Consider the following 17,246-nt stretch of genomic DNA (forward strand, 5'->3'; position numbering starts at 1 on the left):
AAGCTGTTGCTGCCCCTGCATCCCTGGAAGTGTCCAAGGTCAGACTGGACAGAGCTGGGAGCAACCTGGGATAGTGGAAGATGTCCCTGCCCATGGCAGGGGTGGGATGGGATGGGGTGGGATGGGATGGGATTTAAGGTCCCTTCCAACCCAAACCCTGCTGATTCTTTCTCACTTCTTTGATGTAGAATGACAGTCACAGAAGCTGTTGAAAAAGGAAAGATCCTGATTCTCACTCCTGGGCTGCTGTCTCTAACACATGCAGATGTGAGGCTGTGATCTCCCAGGGATGTTTTATCTCTTCCCTGGGCCCAGACCCTGCTGCTGAGGAGAAGCAGAGCACAGACTCACCCCAAGAAGCTCTGTCAGCCCAGCTAAGACACCTTTGCCCCTTATGCAATTGTTTTGCTAGAAAAGGAAGCAGGTTTCACTGTCTCCAGTCATTCAGCCTAGTCCTTCTCAAACTCCTCTGGCAGGTCCAGCAGGCCAAAATCCACCTACACAGATGGTTCAGCTGCTTTTGTGAAGTTCTCCTTCCAGCTGGACTAACCTCGTTATCTTTAGCGTGGGGTCCACGTGCTGCTGGATTCTCCTCAATTTACTAATGGTCCTTTTTGCACCACAGAGGGCAAGAACAGGGAAGGGACTTGGGAAAGAGCAGGGAATGCAGAGGATGTCCATGAACTGGAGCAACCATGGAGTAGCAATCCTGTCTGATGTGTCCTCAGCACTGAGTGACCCTGGGTGGAGCTGTCCTCAATCCATGTTTTGCACCCACCTGAAGCTCTGAGATGCTCATTTGCCTCCTGAGCCTGGCCCTGGTGGAAGGGGAGTCCTGGCAAGGACACCCAAAGCATGCCTGGGGTGCAGAGCCATGAGGAAAGAGCTCAGTCCTTGTTAACAAAACAGCCTGGAGAGGAAATTAAGGTGAGAAGGGCAAGTGGAGAGAGCAGAAAGTTCACAGCAGGATCCACCAGAGCTGCAAAGACAAGTGCAGAAATACTTCCTCCTCCTGCAAAGCTGCTCCACCAACACTCCTATCCATGGACACAGCTGGAGGAACAGTGGCACTTGTGTGCCAGGACAGGCTTCTCACTGCTGTACAAAAGGGAACACAGAGCAGCATGTCACCCATCAGAACTGGAATAAAGGCTGGAGACCCTGGATAGCCCCGTGGGCTCTGTCTCTGTCTCCAGAGAGACTCAGAGCACCCAGGTCCAGGTTGTGGCACAGCCCTGACCCACACAGTCCTGCTGCTGGGCACTTCCAAACACACCTCCTGAGACAACTAATACAGCCCCAGCCTGAGGAGAGCTCAAATAGTATTTAGAGCAGATAGAAATACTTTAAATGCACCTACAGGCAAAATCAGGGATGTTCTTCATCGTCAAATGGCTGATTGATACTGAAAAAGTAATTAAATAACTAAGAAAAAAATTATCTCTCTGCCAGCCAAAACCAGGACAGGAATTAACAAGATTTCTCATGTCACTTCATTTTCTGGGCTAAATGCAACTCTTCCAAAGTTGAAGACAGACATTCACCCCAAGGAGCTGGATAAGGAGATCCTCTTTTACAGGGGAAGTCATAAACCAAATTCCCCACCATGCACAACTCACCAGAATTAACCTAAAGGTGACCTGCAAAGCCTGAATCTTGCAGCAGCTCTGCCAGAAAAGTCTCTTGGAGAGAGATAACTCAGTTATGATAGAGAGATAACTCAGATGCTGTGCAGCATCTGCTTCAGCCTTTATCAGACATTCCTTTCAATGTCCTTCTTCTACCACATCCCATTAATCATTCCCAATCATTTTCCAGTGGGTGCAGTGCCCACAGCAGTGAGAACGGGATGTTCTGCCGAGGAGCAGATGCTTTGGAGCATTCAGAAGTATGAGGATGCCTGACAATAGCTTCAGCTGTCCAGTCCCCACCTCCTGTTATCCTCTAAGTCACAGCCCAGCTGAGCCTGAAGAGCCTCACTGGGCTCCTCAAGCCCACAGACTTGACTTCTGTGTAAAACTTCTCTCCGCAGTCAGGCTCAGCGGGTTTGGAGAGAATTCACGGTTTGTTCGTGTCACAGGGATCACAGCTCTCTTGTAAAGACAAGCTGCCCCTCTAAGAGCGAGCAGGGAGCGATTCCGGCTCCCCGAGCGCCAGTCCGGGAGGATTTCAGGGCACGCAGGGCTGCACCACCCTCTAGTGCACACCCGCAGCAGTGCCTGTGCTCGCAGCGATCCCGCCGGGGCTCAAAGACTGGGGAGAAATTCCCTTATGCAGCCCGGCTGAACCTCCCTGGGAGCTGTGCCGGCACCAGCCCGGGCAACAGCAGCTGCGGGAGCAGAAGGGAGAGAGCTCCGAGCTCTGAGAGGGAGCCCAGAGCAGAACCAAGGGTTATCCTGGCCTTGGCACAGGGAAAATCCACTGTCCTGCACCCCAGCACCCTGCACCCCATATCCCTGGAATCCCAGACCCTGCACAGGCAGCACACTGCACCCCATACCTCTGAAATCCCAGACCTCAACATCCCTGGATTCTGGGATCCCAGACCTTGCACCCCAGTGCAGCCAGCTCAGCTCCTGATATGCAGAGATTTACCTGCACAACAGGAGTCTGTGTAATTCCCAGCACAGGAGTGAAACCTTTCTCATCTCAAAACATGGAAGCAGATTTTCACGACAAAAACACAGAAGCAGATGTGGAGATGTTCACTACTAAAATTGTTGTCTGGAAATTGTCTCTCTTCTCACACTCTTGAGCAGCACCAAGCCAGGAGAGCATGGACTGGCAGCCACTTTATCTCAGCTGCCCAGCTCTCCCCTCCCCAGCCAAACTTGCCACCAGCACTGGAATTGGCCAGTTCATATTCTGGGATTCAGTTTCTCCATGGATGTAAAAAAATGGGAAAATATCACCATTGTGTGTGACAGTTCTGCAGGTACAGGTACCAGGAGAGTACCACGTTAGCTTTGGGATAAGGGGAACATCAAGTGATTCAAGAGAATCCCCAAAACAATCCTAAAATAACCTCCAGATCTGAGCAGAGCATGGGCCTGAGCAGGTTCATGGCCAAGGTTTGGCAGCATTGTGGGATGTTATTTTGTCTAAGTTATCAGGATAGTTTAAACAGTTTGAAATCAAAAATTTGCAGGAAAGACCAAATTGTTACATCCAGGTCCTGTTTCCAAAATGTCCAAAAGTATCAGAACTGCTGGGAGGATCCCAAGGACAACCCTGACCCCAGAAGCTGCAGTGGAGACGAGAGGAGCAAAGGAAATGTGGGCTACAGGACAGTGCACCTGTGTCAAACACAAACATATCCCACCTTTCCTGCTCCCCCACAGGATATCACGAGTTCCTGGACCAGAGGAGAAATAAAGTACCAAGGTGATGAAGGGAGGGGAGTCACTGCCCTCACACAGCATTTCTGAGCTCAGGAGGAAGGAAACCACATAGAGAAGGAAGGAGCAGCACTGGGCAGGGAGTTCTACCTCTACTTAACTACCATGTTTGTTTGGGTTTTTTGGACACAGCTTCAGGAAACAGAAGTGTTTCCTGAGCATGACTTGGCACTCAGTGCTCAAGTCCCAGGAAACAAGAGCTGATGGGAGAAAAAAAAAGGAGGTTTAGGCAGGGTATCAGGCCAAGGTTCTTTCCACAGAGGGTGGTTGGGCCCCTGCACACTCCAGCTAAGGCAGCAGCAAAAGCAGAACTGGAACAGAAACACAAGTGAGCCATGAATCACAGACCTTACAGCCTGGAGCAGAGCAGCTTTGGGGTGACCCAACTGCTACCTTCCAGTGCCTGAAGGGAGCCTTCAAGGAAGTTGGAGAGACTCTTTACAAGGGCCTGGAGTAACAGGACAAGGGAATGCCTTCCCACTGCCAGAGGGCAGGGGTGGAAGGGATATTGGGGAGGAATTGCTCCCTGGGAGGGTGGGCAGAGCAGTTGTGGCTGCCCCTGGATCCCTGGCAGTGTCCAAGGCCAGGTGGGACAGGACTTGGAGCAACCTGGGACAGGGGAAGGTGTCCCTGTCCTTGTCACAGGTGGCACTGGATGATCTGAAAGGTCCCTTCCAACCCAGGCAATTTCTATTGTTCTACTTTTTCAAAAACAGAATCTCACTTTCCCTACACTCAACCCTTACTGTCACTGAGGAACAACAGTCTTGCTCTTTGTAGCTGGGTCCAGGACTCACTTCAAGCTACTCCTTTGCAGAAAGTAGGGGAGAAAGGGAAGAGACTGGTTCAATTTCTGGCTCTCTTTGTGAAAGCCCATCTGAGAAGAGGCTGTTGACTGTTGCTTGGGCTGGTGGCAGCAGTGGACACCTCTGATAGTGCAGCACATCTTATCATGTGCCACGAGAGCTGGAACCTCAAACAGGAACTGGTTTCAGTGGAGCTCATCTCCTCTGACTCTTCATCCTCTTGAGCATCTTCTCCAGAAACCCCGAGGGGTAGACCAAGGCCAAAGGAAACCATGATCAGCCTCAAGAGCCCACACCACCTGCTCAGCCACACTGGGGCTCCACACTCACTGAGCAGTTTAAAAACACAGGATGCCAAGTCTAAAAATATGCTTTTTTTTTTTTTTAAATGTACAGTCAGATGTTAAGTGGATCTACAAGAAAACACTCGGCTATCTTTAAGAAAAGTAAACCTTGCAATGCACTGCATACAGTTTTCTAACCACCAAGAGCCAGTGAGTTGGGTGAACGGCAGCATTTCCTGAAGGACCTTCAGTGGCTTTGTTTTTGTTTCCACCACGTGGGCAGAGACTCTGAGAAGGCAGCACAGGCTCAGTTCCTCTCCCCTCAGCCTTGCCCTGCAGCCACAGCTCAGCGTGAGGCTGGAGTGGGCACGGTGGGCAGGGGCAGCTCCATGGAGGGAGTCTCAGTCACCTCAGCTGGGCTGGGCTTGCGGAGCTCCAGTTTCTCACTGAGTTGGTTGTAAAGCTCCTTCACAGCTTCCCCACTCTGCAGGACGAGAATCAGGGATGGGGAAACAGGACAGTCACACTCCATTCTAGCCAGAACACCACGTGTGCCTTCATCCTGTGTGCTTAACACAAACCAGCACGGAAGGAGGAAGCCACAAGGTAATCAGACCACAGCTTGGTACACTTGGAAAACAGAGCCCGTGTTCCATTCAACAGAGTCTGGAAAGGCAGCTGCTTTCATCTGTAATCAGTTTTCCCTTTCTCCTGTTTCCCTTCCTACCTGCTTGGTGGGCTCCAAAGCTTTCTGGAGAGACTCTAGTTTGGCTGGGGCAACTTTGTGATGCAGATGCAGCAGCAGCCTGAGCACATGTCTGTGCACGTTCTCCTTCCTGCAAGAGCCATTTGAAAGCAGAGTAACCAAGACAAACAAACACCATCTTGAGAACAAGGAAGCCACAGCAACAGCACCAGAATAATTTACCCATCACAGACTTTGTTATAATTTTCCAAAACCCCTGAGAACTGGAGCTTCTGTAAGAGGCTAACTTAGTGTAAACACTAACACTGCCTCAGACCTTCAAGGATTCAAGGAATTGTTCAATAGGAGTGGATTACCTCAACAACCACAAAGAGGGAGGGGGAGATTTTAAGCATACAGTGTGTGGAGGAAGCGGCAGCACGTGCTGCTATGCCCCAGCAGTAATTTCTGCCCCTTTTAGGGAAGTTTTCTGGAGGCTGAACTTGTCTGCAGGCCACCAGCTAAACCAGTGTGACTGACCAGAGGTAACAATAGCTTTTTGAGTGCTGCTGATACTGCAAAGAGCTGAAGTTAACTCTACATAGCCAGAGCTACTGCAAAGCCCAAAGGATATTCTCCTTTACAACTCCAACTTGGGGATAATGAATTCCAGTTTAGATAAAAATTTACAGTCAAGACATAACCATTTTGCTGATAAAAACTTCATCCCAAAACATACATCCCTTTCCTTAAAGGAAAATAGCATCAGGCTGCTACTTCCAATGCCTGTGAAGAATTTGGTGAACTATTAAACTATTGTTCAAAGCAGTAAAACCTCTGTCAGGCATTCTGCAAACTCCCTTTCTCCAGTCAGAAAAACCTGTTTTACCTGGAGCAGGCAGTGAGGAAGAAGCCATCAAAGAGACTGGTGCAGAACTCCTCGAGTGCAAACTCATCACTGAGCAGGGTGAGGTTACCCGTGAGCAGATGCAGGAAAATGTCACTGAAGGCCAAGTCACTGAATGTCTCAACTATAAAATATGGAAAGAGACAGAGACTGATAAGCATGTGCCAAAACCTGTCCACACAGCTCCTGCCCCTGCTGAAAACTCTGCAGTGAGGTTTCACCATAGAATGGTTTGGGTTGGAAAGGACCTTAAAACTCACTTATCCCCTGCTGTGGGCAGGGGCACCTTCCACTATCCCAGGCTGCTTCAGCCCCAATGTCCAACCTGGCCTTGGGCACTGCCAGGGATCCAGGGGCAGCCACAGCTGCTCTGGGCACCCTGTGCCAGGGCCAGCCCACCCTCACAGGGAACAATTCCTTCCCAGTACCTAATCTAAGCCTACTTTTTTTCAGTCATTTTTTTTCTCATTTCCTTTGATAACAGGCAGCCCAGGCAGGTGGCTTTGATCTTTCAGACATAAAACATTAGGAGCGGATTCCTCCAGAGCTCTCCTGCAACTCATCCCAGGGGAGTCAGTGAACAAGATAATACTGGTGAAAAAAATTAAGGCTGTGTTCAGTCCTATTTTGTTACCAGTTCTTGCACCCCACAAAGCCAAGTTCCAGCAACTTCTGGCCACATGCAATCATTGTGGGCAGCAGAACTGGGGGATCTTCTCTGTTACCTTTCAGATTCATTCCAAATGGTTCTCAACTGATCTCATTGTTAAAGGAGCCCTTCATGTAAGGAACCACTAACCTCAACCACTGTCCCTAAACTCTCACATCAGCAGAAAACTGCAGAACCCAAACACTCCTGCAAAGACTCACAACTGAGTCACCAGAAGAGCCAAAGGCAGAACATGATGTTCCTGGCTCTGACATCCCTTTCACTCCAGGTTTAGTGGCCTCCTGGGTGTCCAATACGAGGCAAACAGCCATAGAACAGAAGATTAGACAAAAACTTACCTAGTGCTGGCAGGAGCCTCAGAAAAGCATTTTTGTTCCTCTGTTTGGTGATGTGAAGGATGTAATACAGCCCAATCTCACAAGCTATTCTGTTCTCCTGCAGGAACCTGTTATGGCACAAGCAAAGTTTATTAATCAATAAAGCTAATTTTTTAATATTTTTAAAGAGGTTTAAAGTACTTTTGGGATAGTTATCAAGCAGGTGCAGCAGTGGCTAACCTCAAACCCACTGAAGAGCAGCTATTTAGTGAGTGAGCAGATTGATCATACTTACATTCACTACCACAGTCCAGAAAAACTGAACATTCAGCAAAGAGCTGGATTTAACTGTGAACATTTGTAATGTATTCATGATGGAAGTGCTGTTCAAAATGGGGTTTAGAAGAAGCCCAAATACTCAAAAATATACAAAGTCCAATACTGTTTTAGTCTCCCAAAGTCAAACATCAACGCTGTGACAGAGCAGAGCACAACTACCAGGACCCAGTATCCCAGATTCTGGCACACAGAAAATTGTGCTAGAAATCAGCAGAAGATCTGAACACAACAGAGCACACAGAGCTTTTAATTATTTTTCTGACATCCCTGGAGTAACAGGTTATCAGAGAGTTTGGGTGTCAAAAATGCCAACATTATGATTTCCAATAGTGCTTTTCAACAAGGGCACTCATCCAGCTGCACCCTACTATGACCCAAAAGTCAGCATTCACTGCCTGGGAAGCTGAACAGAACCACCAAATACTCTCATATTGAATGAGAGAATGGTCATTTTAGGAAATACTACTTTATGTAGATAAATTTTATTTGAGGGAGCACAAGTGAAACCTGTTGTGTTAAAGGGAAAGTTCAGACTTGATGAATTAGTACTGAATCTTATCCCAGGATGCCTTGCCTTTAGCAGAGGCAGTTTTCCCCTGCCAGGTCTGGCTTGCTCCCTGCTGCTTTGGTGCCAGACCCTGCAGTGGGTGAGGCCAGGCACCTACTTGGTGAAAGCCTCGGGAATGGTGCTGGGGTAGGGGATTGGTGCCTTCTCCTCCGAGGGCAGCTTCTGATCCACAGTGAAGGTGTGGTCATCCACCACAAAGGACATCAGCAGGGGCAGGAACCTGGTGATCAGCTCAGCCTCCTTGGAGAACAGAGGAAAGAGAACAAACCCATCATCAGTCACTTCATGCCACCTAATGGTCCTGAAGTGCTGTGACAAAAGCAAAGCAGTGTAAGAAGCCTCATCCTACACTGAAGAAAACCAGGTTACAGACATCCAGTTCAAAATTCCTGAATAATCCACTTCTACATGTTCCATGGTAATCAGGAAAACTCTACTTCATCTCATTACAAAAATACTCTTGCTCAAATCCTTCTTCAGACAATTGTGTAGCATTTCTTCTGAGAGGCCCTTCCCAGCACTGCTGCAGGCATGGGATGTGTTCAGGATGACATAAAACTGCTGATATCAACAATTACAGACTCACAGCATGGCCCAGGCTTATTTGTGGCAACTCAACCACAAAGAAATCAGATTTTAAAGACTGATTCAGAGACTCCCTTTGGAAAGAAATGGAACATTTTCCCTTACAGGTTCATGAAAGAGTACAAATCACAGCACTACACATGGTAAATACCCATGGTATTTATAAAACATTTACTGCTTTATAGTTCAGAATAGAAACAGCAAATTCCTCCTGAGGAACAGCCGTGCTGTGCAACACCAGGGTTGGCCCTCCTGCCCTCAGCTGAACTACACGAGGGGCTCCTGTAATACTGGGAAGGGATTTCCAAAGCATAGAAAGATTACAGTTCAATGTGGCGCTACACTAAACTGCTGTAACAGAGAGCTGGGAGGGAAAAACCATTTTTCTTGTCAATGAAAAGCTTCTAAACTACTACCAGAGTTTGAGAATAGTCTTGGAAATCCTGCTTTCCTCATGCAAGATGTGTTCTATAAACCCATCAGTTGTGTACAAGACTCCAGGAAAAATGAGAGAGCAATGAGCAACTAGTGGAGTATTTAACAAAGATACAGGCTGATTTCAGAACAGCAAGGACCAGAACCCATGGAAATAAAAAGGCAGGTAATGGAAGCTCACAGTCCAGAACAGCTGCTCTGTGACCACTGCTTTTTCCCAAAAAAGCTCTGATGAGACATTTGGAGAACTAATGTTTAATAGGGAATACAACAAAATAATAAACAACCCTGAATTTGATTAATTGTGTTAAATTCTCACCATCAAAAGGGCTCACCATTTTTGGTTCCTTGAAGACTTGGCTGTCAATCATGTCCCAGGCCCCCTGTCCCAAAGACAGCATCCTAAGGAGCAGCAGCAGATCCGGGCTTTCCTCGAATTTTTAGGGGAGAAGAAAAACAGCTATTTTGATCTTCACATGAGATAGTTAATTGGAAGCAGTGGTTTATATTCAAAGCTGTTCTGGATTAGCAGCTTTGTCCAAGACTCCTAAAGGCATTCAGTTCAAGTTGAAAACTGATCCTCAAATGGGCATCAAAGAACTGCCACACCTCAGGGTTTGTAGATTTATAATGGACCAGGAAGTTTGCAGCCATCTGAGCACATCTTTTTAATATGTGTCCAGCTCAATTAGTGCACTAAAATATAATGTGTGAGAGGATGAACTAAGTTATCTCAGCAGAAGAGAGGATAAAGGTTGTGTAAGAATGACAGTGAATTTTTTGTTTGTATTGTGTCCTGAAATCCAAACGACTTTCAGTCTTAAACTGTCACAAGAAGTTACTACATGCAGCAATAACACTGAACAACTCAGGGATAAAACAGCAAGTGGCTCCCATTGTCCAGACCCCTGCCAAGATGCCCTTCTCAACATTTCAGCACTTCCTGCAGACTCCATTGCAGGAACTGTGGAGTTATCTCAGGCACCAGACCAGAACTGTGCAAACAAACCCAAGGCATTCACTGTGGCAGGAGAAAGATGCTGCTGTCACACAAACTGATGGAGGGACAAAGCAGGGAGGAACAGACTCTACATATTATTCTGTATTTGCACAGCTGCCAGGCAGAATGAGCCATGCAAAGAATTCATGGTCAGTTTTGGAGACTTCCAAAATGCCCATGCCCAAACAGCTCCTGCAGAGCTCTGCAGCAGGTGCTGCAAATGGACAGGAATCATGTTTCCTTTGTTCCAACTGCCACATTTGGGAACTTCCTGAGACTTGGACAATGCCAGCCCTTCCCTAATGGCTGTCAGTCAGCCAAGACCACAATTCAGGTTAGGTACACAGGCTGCAATGCTTACCCTGGGTAAGGTGTCCTGCCCAACCAGGTCTTGCAGGTGCCTTATGGTGCTCAAGGCTAAGGTGTTAATGGCAAAGGGATCACACAGGATCATTGATAAGTCCCTGAGAAGAAGTAAAAAATCAAACACTTGTCATACATAACCAACAATCTCATTGTACATGTCCAAACCCAGATGTGTGCACCTGATGAACCTTCTCCTGGCCTTGTAAACAAGTAACATTCATGGTGGTTTTGACATGAAAGAGCACAAAAAACAATTGCTGAGGTCTTCTGCACTGAGATCAAGCACAAAGTCTCCCACAGCCAGTTGAAGGTCTGCTGGGAGACAGCCCACAGGCAGTGGAGCTCTGGTGGCCCCAGCCCTTTGAGCCGGCAGGTTTTGACCATCTCCAGAGTGCTGAGGACAGAAAGGTCTCAGAGGCTTTTGAAAAACAACAGGTAAAAGTAAATTTGCAAATAGTCAAAAAAAATCACCAATGGACAAAATCTGAAAGTACCAGCTAAATAAAATACTGTGAGGGCACCTTCCAGAAACTTAAGTGTACCAGATCACAGCAGGGGTGTTATTTGAAGCTAATGAAGTACTCTAACTGACAAACATCACTAGCCCATTTTCTTTGGGTTTAAAGCCAGACATGTCATTCATAATAACTTATTCTGACTCCCTAAGAAAGGCTCCTGAATTTTGTTATGAGGCCACAGGGGAGACTCAAGAGTTGCACGTGAAGCAGTGCAAGCTCTGCCAGCAGGATGTGCTTGGCTGTGCCCCAGTGCACTGAGGGATTGCACAGAGGGGCTGCTGGAGGTTTGCTGGCTTTAGGGAAGAATTAACACCTACAGCACCTGTCAGATGTTGTGCGTGCTAGGAAGCCTTTTTCAGTTTCCCAAAAAATAGCCCAAGTGCTTTACCCCAACACTTGTTCTTGTCCTTTCTTCACCCCATCCAGGAATCCTTGCAATTCCCGAGCTCTCTTGTTGTCCACAAACTTCTCCCGAATGCAGGCGTCGAGGCACCAGGTGAACTGTCACCAAATGGAGAGAGCTTTATGAACTCATTAAACCAGCAATAAAACACATGATGTCAGAGAAAACAGTCTCAGAATGACCTCAAAATATCTGCAATTGAGATGCTTCATTAATGCACCTAGGCATAGTACCACACTGGTGACTACCACAGAGGTCAGAAAGGCCAACATCCCAAAAGGAGGTTAGGAATGCCCAGGGAAGTTAACCTAGGGTCACCTTCTCCACTTCCAGGGAAGGCATTCCCTGGCAATTAAGAAGTAGGAATTAAATTCACCACAGCCCTGCACACCTATGGATTTACACAAGTAGGAGACTGAGAAAGAAACAGCATCACTCAGAAATAAAAATGTTTATTTTGGCCAGTGCAATAGCACTCCCATTCTCTAAATGAAGGAATATTGACAGTGGAGGTGTTTGTGCTTTAGAGCTGTATTACTGAACTATTTTTTAATCAGAATACATGGAAAACTTAACAACTACTTCAGAGAAAAAGCCTTATTCCAGATCACAGTGATGCTATCATGAGCAAAAGCCAGTAACAAGATCCTGCTGTGACATTACCATATCTGTCACTTCCCAATATTTGAATAGTTTAATGTTTTCTTATAATTCAATATCCAAAGTATTTACTGTTACACACAGAGTTTACTGGCAGATGGAGCATATCCACAACTGGGAGGGAAGCCTGGAGTAAGAACCTGGGGCCAGCTGATGGTTTTTATTATTTTTGCAGCATCTACATACGACAGATGTCAGATTAGACATTGCTTTTAACACTGCCAAAGTACCCTAAATTTGAATGATTCATGGATTCACGAAAGCAAACTGTTGCTTAACCAAGATTAAGTTCTCACCTGAAGGTCCAAGGAATGTAAGATGACATTTAGGTTCAAGGTCTGAACTCTCTTTACAGAAAGGACTCAACATCTCTGGGCTTTTTCCAGAAAATTCTCCATAAATACCCCCATCTGTCCTACACAACTGGTACCTTGTGACAGGGGTCAACAGTGCAGATCTCACTGATCTCCAGGTCATGCAGTGACATCAGGAGCTCTGCCCTCAGCGTGCAGTAATGGACATTCCTGGTGCGCAGGAACAAGGTCCTCAGGAACTGCAGCACCATGTCATAGAGCTTCACGTTCTTCCCAATCATCTGTGTCAGCTTCTGCACCACCTGAGCTCAGAGGGCACAAAAGTGGGCTCAGCACCAAGAGATGTTCTCATTCTACACACACACACAAATGTAAATTAATTACATTACGTGATTCACCAAGATTGAACATCTGCAAGGGCAAGAGGTCCTGAAAAGGAACTGCTTACTCCAAGATTTCCAAGAGCATTTGTTCAAGAGACATTCACCAAATCTTCAACAGCCATAATGTTTTTGTCTCAACTCACAAGTTTCTTTCTTCTACCCTTCTTACTCTCCCCCCATCCCCTCAGAGGAAGTCACCAAGTGGATGTGTGGTGCTGAGTGTCCAGCTGGGATTAAAGCACAACTCTGCAGCGCAAACCTGGAGTAAATTGCACCAGGGCACTTACACCAAATGATTTTGAAAGCCAAACAGGCCTAGAACAACCTCTCACATAACAGATGTACTGCCCTCTCTGAAATTAAAGCTTTGTAATGCCTTGTAATTAATTTAATTCAAAGAGATACACTTCTGGATGCAAATTAACTACAACTTTCTACATCCTTTATAAAAAATCAAAAAAAGCAACTTCAGTTGAGCTATGTCCACTAAAAAAGGTCCCAAGAAAGCAAATTTAACATATCAGCATACTCAAACTGATGTGATAGAGATGTTCAGCCTTCAGAACAGCTGAAGCATTTTAAAGCCAGACTGAATAATAGAGAAAAAAAATCTGCCCTTTCTTTTTTCAAAGGGCATAAACAGCTTAGAACATTCATCATTTATTACACAACAACTAAAATAATTCCTGCTGCTTTCATCAAGATGTGTAGGAGAAAATGGCTTGGCGTTTCTTGCAAAGAGTTTCTCCAGCTAAACAACTTCAGCAGCAAAGGTGGGCAGGGGAAAACAGCCCCTGTTATGTGATGGTTGACTGAAAGCTGATAAATTCCCCTCAGCAGCAGACTGTGAGGGTTCTGTGTCCTTACCTCTCCTTGACGTCTCGTTTTGGGAGATGGACTGAAGAAATTTTGCAAGAAGGAAATATCATTGCTGAAGAGAATGTTCTCCTTCTCCAGGATGTATTGTTTCAGCAGGGGTGACACCTCATCCCCAAAGAGAGCCTGGTTGTCCTGCCAGATCTGTCTCTTCACCTCCACAGCACAGGCCTTGTACAGGTCCTTATCTGCCATCACCAATTTCAGCTTCTTCTCAGGGACCTGCAATCCACAGAGCAGTTACACAGTGAGCAGCACCTCACCTGCCTGATAGTCCATGTAACCCAAAACTGACTACAGGAGGTATCTAAATCCTGGAATCACAGAATATGCTGAGCTGGAAGGGACCCACAGAATCATCCCTGTCCCTGCCCAGACCCCCCCAACAATCCCCCCCTGTCCATCCCTGGCAGCGCTGTCCAAACGCTCCTGGAGCTCTGGCAGCCTCGGGGCCGGGACCATTCCCTGGGGAGCCTGGGCAGTGCCCAGCACCCTCTGGCTCAGGGAAGAACCTTTCCCTGATCTCCAGCCTGAGCCTGCCCTGGCCCAGCTCCAGCCGTTCCCTGGCTCCTGTCCCTGGCCCAGAGCAGAGCCCGGAGCTGCCCCTTGGGAGGAGCTGCAGCCCCAGGGAGCTCTGCCCTCAGTGTGCTCCAGGTGAACAATCCCAGTGCCCTCAGTGTGCTCCAGGTGAACAATCCCAGTGCCCCCAGTGTGCTCCAGATGAACAATCCCAGTGCCCTCAGTGTGCCCCAGGTGAACAATCCCAGTGCCCTCAGTGTGCTCCAGGTGAACAATCCCAGTGCCCTCAGTGTGCTCCAGGTGAACAATCCCAGTGCCCCCAGTGTGCTCCAGGTGAACAATCCCAGTGCCCCCAGTGTGCTCCAGGTGAACAATCCCAGTGCCCTCAGTGTGCTCCAGGTGAACAATCCCAGTGCCCTCAGTGTGCTCCAGGTGAACAATCCCAGTGCCCCCAGTGTGCTCCAGATGAACAATCCCAGTGCCCTCAGATGCTCCCCATGGGTCCCTTCAGACCATTCCCCATTCTTTCAACATTTCCCAACAGCTTTAGATGTTTTTTTATCTTGTGCTCAAACAGCCCCAGGACTCAAGGTGAGACTGCCCCAGTGCAGAGCACAATCTTCTCCATGCCCTGCTCTCCACCTCAGGCAATCTGGGCATTCACCCACCTAGTGCAGCAGTAAACCAGTCCTAAGAGACTTCTTCAACAACCAAAGCACACACCCTTAATTATTTCAAAGAAGAAAAAAGATCTACTTTAAATCTCCAGTGCTGAGATTTGAGGTGATGTTTCCAAACTCAGTAATTTACTGAAGTTCCAGCAGTGCTTTGGATCCATTACCTTGAGTGCAACATGATGCTCTTAGTAAGGACACTCATAGAGATTTTTGTTTCACAGATCTGATTCTCCCTCCTGCCTACTTTTAATTGCACTCTTCAAATTTTACCTTGCACTTGCCAAAGATTTGTAAATCAGCTGTGGAAAAATTCACCTATCACCAAGCTTGACTTTTTAAGGAAGGTGCATGGATTGAAGAAAATAGGGAAATGGTCTCATCTGATTATGAAAATGTAAAAAGCTTTTTGATTCACTCCACTGAGTTATTAGCAGATATAAGATCTATTGAATCTTCAGCCACTCCCTGACACAGAACAACACACTTGCAGAGGTGCAGAGGGAGCAGAGCCCACCTGCCAGAGGCACACCACAGATCTCACACGACTGACACACGTCACACCAGGCCAACCAGTGCAGTGGTCCCACCTTGGGCAAATGCTTCATGACACACATGACCACAGGCTGTATGGAGGGCATCTTGACCAGGGAAAAGCTCTTCTCTAAGAGATCTTCCAGCTTCTTGTATCTGAAAACGTGGGAAAATACAATACTAAGTACCATGGAGCAGTAAAGGAACAAAGTGGCCACCCCAAAGTCACTGGAGCTCAGTCCCTGAGGAACCCAACTCTCCTTCACAGAAGTCGCCCATCCACTGCACTTTCACAGAGAATTCCCAGCTCACTTCAAGGAACCAAGAAGACTGCTGACAAACCTCTCCTCGACCTTCCCCTCCAAAGCGATGGCAGAGACCCTCTCCAGCAGCTTCTCCCGCAGCTCATCGAACACGGACTGGTGGAACTCGAGCCGGGGGGTGCCGTGCAGGTCCAGGAAGGGCAGGGCATACTGCAGCGAGGGCAGCAGCACCCCGTTCTCGGTCTGTAACACAGCCCGCAGCGGGAACTGAGAACGGCACTCGGGAAAACAAATAAAGCGAGGAAAACCCAGACAGCACTGGGGGCTGCCTCAGCACAGGTCCCCGCACAGCCCGGCCCCACACGGCACCTCAACGCACCTGGAACTGCTCGATGGCCTTCAGCGGCTCCGTGCAGTTCGTGAGGGTCTCCTTGAGGTCCTCGCCGTTGGCCACTCCCAGCTCCTGTAGCCCCGCGTACATCTCGGCCTGGCCGGGTGCGCGGGGCCGCTCCCGCACCTGATCCCGCTCCCGATCCCGCTCCCGGCCCCGATCCCGCCTCAGCTCCCGCCCCGGCTCCGCGCGGTCCGCCCCAACCCGCCCGGCCGCGCGCGGGCCCCGCGCCGCAGCACCAAGGTTCCGGCGCACCAAGGTTCCGCGGCGGCTGCCCGGGCTGGCCCCGGGCTCCCCGCGGCCCGACGAGCTCCGTGCGGCTCGGCTGAGCGCCGGGCAGGGCGGACAGGTCTCAAGGAACCTTTGGACAGCGCTCTCAGGCACGTGGAATCACAGAATCACGGACTGGTTCGGGTTGGAAGGGACCATAGAGGGTCATCTGGTCCCACCTTCCTTTCCAAGCAGGGTCATCCCAGAGCACGCGGCACAGGATTGTATCCAGACTGTTCCGGAATATCTCCAGTAATATTCTGGAATATCTCCACCCTCTCTGAGCTGCCTGTTCAGTGCTTGGTCACCCACATAGGAAAGAAATCCTTCCCCATATTCAGGTGGAACCTCCCAGGTGTCAGTTTTTGTCTCTTGTCCACTCGGCTGGGTACCAGCAGAGTCTGGTCCATGCTCTGACACCACTCTTTAGATACCAATACACACTGATGGGGTCCCCTCTCAGCTGTCTCTTCTCCAGGCTGAACAGGCCCAGCTTCCTCAGCCTTTCCTAGCAAGAGAAACGTTCCAGAACCTTGACCAACTTAGCCCTCCACAGGACCTGCTCCAGGAGTTTCGACATGGTGGGAATCTCGGGGGTGTCTTACATACGGCCAGGAGTTGGACTCCATCCTTGTGGGTCACTTCCAGCTACGGAGATTCTGTGATTCCATGCTTCTATGCAGCAAAATTCGGGGTTCCTGGGGGTGTCTGAGGATTCCCCGCTGGCTGATCACGGGCAGACCGCAATGAAAAGAGGAAGCGTCACCAAAAAGAGAGAAGTGGCCTCTCCTCATTCCTGGTTTGATTTTGAGATCCGTGACCAGTCTGTGGACATGAGCAATCAGCCAACTGCCTCAGTGCAAGCAGCCATGGAGTTTACTTCAGAATTTCCATTTTCAGGGATGAGACTTTGTGGTACTGTCAGGACAAAGCAGGCAGGTGTTTCATAAAGCCTGAGCCTTGGTTATTTTCCACAGGGAGGCTGTCAGGAAGGGGGGCTCAGGCCCTCAGAAATAAAGTAAATCCAGTGACAAGCAGTTTCCCCACTTCTAATTTGGAAGCTCACACTACCAGTCGTGGA

General features: G+C 48.3%; 1 protein-coding gene across 1 annotated transcript; it reads right to left on the bottom strand.

The window, feature by feature from the left end:
- Positions 1–4,605: 4,605 nt before the first annotated feature.
- On the bottom strand, positions 4,606–15,985 carry NELFB (negative elongation factor complex member B). The gene is made up of 13 exons (XM_062505705.1): positions 15,884–15,985; positions 15,584–15,747; positions 15,298–15,397; positions 13,506–13,736; positions 12,372–12,557; positions 11,267–11,379; positions 10,356–10,458; positions 9,330–9,425; positions 8,072–8,214; positions 7,089–7,195; positions 6,063–6,204; positions 5,216–5,324; positions 4,606–4,972 (listed from the first exon to the last, which is right to left on the bottom strand). Exons 1-13 carry the CDS (start codon positions 15,983–15,985, stop codon positions 4,835–4,837), a joined length of 1,734 nt encoding a protein of 577 aa, XP_062361689.1. The 3' UTR covers positions 4,606–4,834.
- Between the last annotated feature and the right edge of the window lie 1,261 nt (positions 15,986–17,246).

The sequence above is a fragment of the Cinclus cinclus genome, chromosome 19 (assembly GCF_963662255.1).
Source record: "Cinclus cinclus chromosome 19, bCinCin1.1, whole genome shotgun sequence".
In the NCBI taxonomy this organism is placed as follows: domain Eukaryota; kingdom Metazoa; phylum Chordata; class Aves; order Passeriformes; family Cinclidae; genus Cinclus; species Cinclus cinclus.